At 62.3% G+C, this 7514-nt stretch overlaps 1 protein-coding gene across 1 annotated transcript in view; it reads left to right on the plus strand.

Moving 5' to 3' along the window:
• MECP2 (methyl-CpG binding protein 2) overlaps nucleotides 1-7226 on the plus strand; it is a 41540-nt gene extending 34314 nt beyond the window's left edge. Inside the window, exons 2-3 of the mRNA XM_056108691.1 lie at nucleotides 5406-5732; nucleotides 6037-7226. Coding sequence (XP_055964666.1) covers nucleotides 5406-5732; nucleotides 6037-7105 — 1396 coding nt within the window. The 3' untranslated portion in view covers nucleotides 7106-7226. The remainder of the gene's footprint in view (nucleotides 1-5405; nucleotides 5733-6036) is intronic.
• Nucleotides 7227-7514: the final 288 nt, after the last annotated feature.

Here is a 7514-nt window from a genome sequence, read left to right on the forward strand (position 1 = left end):
GCTTGCCATAGCCCTCTGGACAGAGCTGCCCCTGTGACTTGCCCACCTCTCGTGGCTGGCCTCAGACCGCTAGAATGCACCTACCGTCACCCTCACGGGAGTGCACCCCAGCGGTGAGCCCCGCCTCGTGGCACAGGGTTTGAGTCAGGGGGTCCGAATCCTGTGTCTGAGAGCCCGGGTCCCCGTTTCCTCTCCTCTCGGAGGGGAGCACTGACTCCTCCCTTCCTGTGCCTCCTCGGGGTTGTGAGGCTGGCTGGAAGCTGGAGCACGGCGTGTTCTCGGCCACGGCTGCGGTTTGTATCTCTGTGGGCATCGCACCTTCTCTGCCATCTTGGGGCTTCCCTGCCAGGTCGGCGTGAATTCCCCCGTGTGGCTGGGCTCTGTCCCTCTTTCAGCGCGTGTGCAATTCGATGTTCATTTGGCGCCGCGCTTCCTGGCCATGGCTGTGTGTGAGGCTGGGCCTTCTCAGATCTGGGCGCCCAGAACGTCTCATTAGAGCGTCGGGGAGTCGGGGCATCTGTTCTTCGGGGAGGGGGGCTTGACCTTTCCGCAGCCTCCCTGCTTGTGGGTCTTCATTCTTGCCCATAATAGGCTTGCGGCCTCTGCAAGCTGTCTGCTGGCCTCCTGGAGGCCCGCCTCCCTTTTCCCAGGGCACTTTCTCTTTGTTGATTGAAGAGTGATTCCAGGGCGCAGCCAGGCAGGGCCGAGCAGAGCTGCTCCTCCTCACCTGGCCGTGCCTGGGCCCTTGGGTTTGCCGCCAGCTTTTGTCCAGCTCTGTGGGAGAAACCCTCCCCTCAGGTGTTTGTGGTGCGCTGCTTCTTTCTTCACCTGTGTGAGTCCAGCTCGGAGGGGGCTTGCTTAGAGGTCATCGTCGAGACACTGAAGGGGGCTGGGCCTGTGGTCCGGAGCCCCCGGGACTGGTACTCGGTCTTCTGGCCCTGCCACGGCCGCCCACTCACTCCCCTGCTTTTCTTCACCTCTGGTGCGTTTTCAGTGGCAGTGCGTCCGCGGACTCTCATTGAGGAAGGGCAGAGTTGCCGAAAGAAACGCTCAGCAGAGACAGCGCCTTTCTGGGCAGAGATGTGGGGAGGAGAGCCCAGATGCAGACCCTTGCTCTCCGTCCCAGGGGCCCCAAGTGGGACGTCACTCTCGTCCCATTCTGCCCGCTCACCTGTGCATCGGTCTTGTCTCTGGCACCTTGGCCCTCAGGCAGCTCATGGCCCCTCAAAGGGCTTCTGCCAGGGTTTGCACATAGGTGTCCCGGGTGCAATCTCCCAACACCACGTGGTTGCTGGAGCACTGAGGCAGGAGTCATCTGAGTCATCAGGCAGCCTCCAAACAAGAAACAAAAGATGCTAGAGGAGTGTTAGCCTGTCAGGAGCAAGGGGGTGAGATGGACCACCAGCCAGTGCCCACCTGCGCTCCCCAGGGCATCACTTTCTGTCCCCCAGTTAGTCCTATCTAAAGCCACAGTGTTGGAGGCCGGAGGCCGGAGCCATAGTGCAGTGGAGGAAGCACTTACTTGCCATGCACGTCGCCGACCGAAGTTAATCCCCCCAGATCCCGTATGTCCCCCTGAGCCCTGCCAGGAGTGACCTGAGCATTGCCGGGTGTGGCCCAAAATAAGCAAATAAATGAAAATAAAGTCCCAACATTGTTCCCCTTGATTTTGTTTGGGTACCACACCTGGTAGTGCTCAGGTAGGATCAGACCTGATGGGTTCAGGGGACCATATCGGGTGCCAGGGATTGAAAGCGGGTTGACCACGTGCAAGGCAGGTGCTTTCCCTGCTGCACTGTCACTCCAGCCCCCGTTTCCACCATTTTCATCAGTGCCAAAGGCAGTGCCACAGCAAACCATGTGGCGGGTCCTGGTCTCTGGGGTCGCAAGGCCACTGCAGGCACAGACACGAGGAAGGAAGACAGGGCCAGCCATGACTAGGTATGGCAGTGTCCTGGCTGCTGAGCGGGATGTCTCGTGAAGCCCTGAAAGGAGGGGGTGCTCCAATCCCTGTGTGGCCCAGAGGACCCTCGAAAGCTTCCTGCTGAGGACCTAGCGTCTGGCAGAAGGGGCCAGGCTCATGGATGCTGGACAACCCTGCTCGCATGGAGTAAGATCAAGTGCAGTCAGTATTCAGCCGGCAGGCTCCCATGGGGCCCAGGCCCTGGGCGTTTCACCTACTGAACAGCGTCTTTCTCTCGGCCATGGTTCCCGGTTCAGATCTCTTTGGGCACAGTCAGAGTCCAGTCGTAAGGTGCTTGCCCTGCACACGGCCGACCCGTGTTCATTTCCCAGTACCCGCATACGGTCCTCCAAGCCCACGAGGAGTGCAGAGCCAGGAGTTGTCCCTGAACAGTGCCGGATGTGGCCCCCCAAACCAGCCTGCCTGCATGGTGTAGGGGAATTGGGGTGTCAGCCGACCAGTTCACTTTGGGGTGGTAAACCCCGGGATTGAGGTCACTCAGAAGGATGAAGACAGCGCGGCCCCTGGAACCGAAGGGGTGAGCACACGCCCTGGGTGGGGAAGGTGCTGGGTTCCTGCGAGCGTCGCTGAATGTGACTGTCTAAGCTGCCTGTCGCGGATGTCGCATGCTGGGATACCACGATGGGACGTCATGCCCCCTCGCCGTCACCAGACTGGGGCCTCGTGCTCGGATGCACCTCTCTGGTTAACCCGGAGGCTCAGAGATCTTGCAGTGCTGGGGATCAGACTGGGGACTGGTGAGGCCTTCCGCGTGTAAAGCCTGTGCTCTGGCCTGCTTGTACCTCAGCACTCCACAGCACTCTGCACCCCTTTCTTCCTGCACCAGGATTTGTGGGGGCCTGGTCATGTGTGGACCACCAAGTCACACAGGAACTTCGTGATTCAGTTCGTCACGAGCAGCCGGGGCCTGGCAGCCAACTGGGGAGAACCCCCCCACCCCTGTCAAGCTGGCGCGTGCTGCCCTTCTCCACGGCGCAGCTCGCTTGCTTGCCCCGCCTCCCTGCGTGTGTCGGTGTCGGGTGCATGCTGGGAGCAGGCCAGGCCATGGCCCACTCGCCGTCCTGCCAGCCCCATTTACTTGGCTTTTCCAAAGAGGATTCCGCGCATCTTCTGTCAGCGAAGGGGACTGAACCATCCAGGCCACTGCAGTCTTTGAGCTGAACCCCAACTGCTGTTTTGCGCCCCCGAAGCCACTGAGAGGCTTTGCTGCTTCCAGTTAATGCGTATCAGATCTTGAAAGGGGCTGAAGCTGGCAGGTCCAAGTGCCAGTGCCAGTAGCGACTGGCTTCCCACTGAAGCACCCAGAGGTGCCACTTGACACAGGCTGACAGTCCGCCCGGCACAGAGCTGCCCCTTGCCTTTGTGGTGACCACTGGCTGGTTTTCCTGGAGCTCCCTCTGCAGGGGACAAGGCTCCGGTCTTCGGGAAGGAAACCGTAGCTCGGCCGCCAGTGCGGTAGGCAAGCCTTGGGGACCCGGAGCCCACCCCTCGCCAGGCCACCCCGGGACTGGTCTCTGGCAGACTGCCTCGGCCCCCTGGGCACAGGGTGCCTGAAAACGACATGGCTCCAGGACTAGATCAAATGTTTTCTATTCTAGCAACAACGGTGCTGGCATCTTTTCTATCACTCCGGAGCCTTCCCTGTCCGTTTCCGCTCCAGGGGGATAATGGGCACCAGTCCCGGAACCATTCCAGGGTTCAGCAAATCACAAACAACTGAACAGGAGTGCTTATGGGGGAGGGCCGTGCAGGGCACAGCATCGTGCAGTCCGGACGCCCCGCTCCCTAGCAGCGGACCATTTTTCACCCTGCCCCCAAGCCCCCCAATCTCTACTCCCTCCTTGTGAAGCTCCGAGGGGCCCATGGGCCTGCAGTGGAGTCCTGGGCAAGAACCCGGTGGCGGTGACACGCATTGAGCTGAGGGAAGGCTGCAGGGCCTGTGAAGGCGGCTCTGATTGTCAGCAGCACGGCTTCAGTGAGAGTGACGTCATTTCCCCTCTCAAAGATGCCACCACACTGCCACTCCGTGGGACCCCGTTGGCGGCCTTCCCAAGAGCACACGGCACAGCTGCGATCCCACGCACCCCCTAGACCCCTCTGCTCCCCTCTTGAGTGCCCCCCCACTTGTTCTTCAGGGGCTTGAGGTCGCCTCATCCCACATGGGCCTTCCAGCCATCCGTGGTTGCCTGGGGATGAGCTTGTCACTGCGGGTGCCCTCCTCCTGCTCCCTCCGCCGTCCCCCTTCTCCCCCTCCTTTCTCCTCAGTCATCATCCTTCCCCCCTCCTGCTCCCCCTGCAGCTGTTGTCACCGCTGTGCCCCTCCCATCCTCTTTCATCTCTGCCTTCAACCCGTGCGTGCCTGCGTGCATTGTCGTCTCGTCGTTGTCGTCATCATTGTTGTCATCTGCAACAGAGCTGGTGCCGCTCAGAGGCCCTTCTGTGCGACTGGCTTCCCCTCACTGCTCCCCTCTACGGCGCCCCAGCTTACCCCCGGCCCCGCCCACCCCCAGAAGCCTGGCAGGGGCGCCGCCCACGGGAGCAGCTGGGTGGGCCTGCCGGATCTGGAGTCCTAGGCTCACTGGCAGACAGTGGGGGCTCCGGAAGTGCTTTATTAACCGTTGGGGTTGGCTGGGGTTCGCTTGTCACTTTGCCCATGCTGTCCCCCGGCCAGCGCCTTCCTGGAAAAGGAAAGACAGGTGCAGATTCATCCCAGGCGGTGACTGGTGGTTCTAAAGACAAGTCCTGTAACTCATGAGGCCCTCATGAGCCCAGTACCCAGCCTCCCTTCCCACCCCAGGATGGAAGGGCTCCCTTGATGACTGACCTAAGGCCTCAAACCCGTTCCCTTACGCCTCCGTGCAAGTTGGGGCACAGTCGGGCCCCCCAGTTGGTTGCTAGTTGCCACTGAACCACATCTGCCCCTCGTTGCTCTGCCTTGTCCCTGCTTCCGGTGGGGAGGGGCCCCCTGTTCCCTCTCAGGCAGAGGCTAGGTCGGGAGTTGTAGGCTCGCTGGGGGGCGGGGGGCTGCGGGAGTGATTTCCTGCCCTGGAGCATCCCTAGGACATACCCGAGAGGGGTTCGATCAGTAGCACAGCAGAGAGGGCGTATGCCTTATACACGCCCAACAGGTTCGAGCTCCTGCGTCCCAGACAGTCCCCCGAGCACCAGCAGGAGTAATTCCTGAGCTGTGCGCTCCGCTGCAGGCGAGGCTGCTGCTGCACATCCCGGGGTGTGGGGTTTGATTCCAGAAGGACACCCCATCCCTGCCCGCCTGGAACCCTGACTCCGTCCCCCGCCCTCCTTCCTGCCCCAAGTCCTTCAGAAGTGTGGAGGGAGGGCGGCAGTGTGGGCGGCACGCAGATCCCTTTTCAGCTGCCCCTGTGTCTCTGCTGCGAACTTATGTCCTTGTTTAACACTTCAGGGAAGAAAAGTCAGAAGACCAGGACCTCCAAGGCCTCAAGGACAAGCCCCTGAAGTTTAAGAAGGTGAAGAAGGACAAGAAGGAAGAGCGAGAGGGCAAGCATGAGGCCCTGCAACCGCCAGCCCACCACTCTGCGGAGCCTCCGGAAGGCTCCGCGTCAGGTCCGGCCGTCCCAGAGGCTTCTGCCTCGCCCAAACAGCGGCGCTCCATCATCCGGGACCGGGGCCCCATGTACGACGACCCCACCCTGCCCGAGGGCTGGACCCGCAAGCTGAAGCAGAGAAAGTCCGGCCGCTCTGCTGGGAAGTATGATGTGTATTTGATCAAGTAAGTGGGGGTGCCAGCCACCGGTCGTGGGGGCGGGGCGGGGCGGGGCCCACCAGGGAGGGGGGACTCGGAGGTCACGCTCTGAGGCGCTGGACTCCTGGAGACTTCTGCCGTCTCGCGGGTGCCATGGCTCCATGAGCCGGAGGAAGCGGGTTTCCGGGACACAGTCCCCCGGGGAGGGGGCGGGGAGGCTTGTGCCCGCTTGGCCCTCCGTGGGCTCGGGGTGGGGCCCCGCCAGGGCTCGGGAAAGGCCAGCCCCGCCGGCTCCTAACGGTGCGTTGTGTGTGTTCGTTTGCGCCCACAGTCCCCAGGGGAAAGCTTTCCGCTCTAAAGTGGAGCTGATTGCGTACTTCGAAAAGGTAGGCGACACCTCCCTGGACCCTAATGATTTTGACTTCACGGTAACGGGGAGAGGGAGTCCCTCCCGGCGAGAGCAGAAACCACCTAAGAAGCCCAAATCTCCCAAAGCTCCAGGAACTGGCAGAGGTCGGGGACGCCCCAAGGGGAGCGGCAGTGCGAGGCCCAAGGCAGCGGCGTCAGAGGGCGTGCAGGTGAAAAGGGTCCTGGAGAAGGGTCCCGGGAAGCTGCTGGTCAAGATGCCTTTCCAAGCGGCGCCGGGCAGCAGGGCCGAAGCGGGGGGCGCCACCACGTCCGCCCAGGTCATGGTGATCAAACGGCCCGGCCGGAAGCGGAAGGCCGAGGCCGACCCCCAGGCCATCCCCAAGAAGCGCGGCCGCAAGCCGGGCAGCGTGGCGGCGGCGGCGGCTGCCGAGGCCAAGAAGAAGGCCGTGAAGGAGCCGTCCATCCGCTCGGTGCAGGAGACCGTGCTGCCCATCAAGAAGCGCAAGACCCGGGAGACGGTGAGCATCGAGGTGAAGGAGGTGGTGAAGCCGCTGCTGGTGTCCACCCTGGGCGAGAAGAGCGGCAAGGGACTGAAGACGTGCAAGAGCCCGGGGCGGAAAAGCAAGGAGGGCAGCCCCAAGGGGCGCGCGGGCGCCGCCGCCTCGCCCCCCAAGAAGGAGCACCAGCACCAGCACCAGCACGCCGAGCTCCCCTCGGCGCCCGCCCCGCTGCTCCCGCCCCCGCCCCCGCCCCCGCCCGAGCCCCGGAGCTCCGACGACCCTGCGAGCCCCCCCGAGCCCCAGGACTTGAGCAGCAGCGTGTGCCAGGAGGAGCCGGCGCCGCGGGGGGGCTCGCTGGAGAGCGACGGCTGCCCCCAGGAGCCAGCTAAGACTCAGCCCGCGCTGGCCGCAGACAAGTACAAACAGCGAGGGGAGGGAGAGCGCAGAGACATTGTCTCGTCCTCCATGCCGAGGCCGAACAGAGAGGAGCCTGTGGACAGCCGGACGCCCGTGACCGAGAGAGTGAGCTGACTTGGCCCAGAGCGATCGCGCAGCAAACCACCAAGAATCACGGCAGCTGTTGTCTCTTCTCCTATGGGTAGGGCTCTGACAAAGCTTCCCGATTAACTGAAATAAAAAAGATTTTTTTTTCTTTCAGTAAACTTAGAGTTTCGTGGCTTCAGCGTGGGAGTAGGTGGAGCATTGGGGATGTTTTTCTTACCGACAAGCACAGTCAGGTTGAAGACCTAACCAGGGCCAGAAGTAGCTTTGCACTTTTCTAAACTAGGCTCCTTCAACAAGGCTTGCTGCAGATACTACTGACCAGACAAGCTGTTGACCAGGCTTCTTAGGGTACGCCTGCACCTTCCGCCCCCGACTCCCCCCGCGATAGGGACAGAGAGCAGCTGAGGGGACCCCCGGTCTCAGCTCTGCTCTGCCC

Source organism: Sorex fumeus, unplaced genomic scaffold, assembly GCF_029834395.1.
Source record: "Sorex fumeus unplaced genomic scaffold, SorFum_2.1 ptg000232l, whole genome shotgun sequence".
Classification (NCBI taxonomy): Eukaryota; Metazoa; Chordata; class Mammalia; order Eulipotyphla; family Soricidae; genus Sorex; species Sorex fumeus.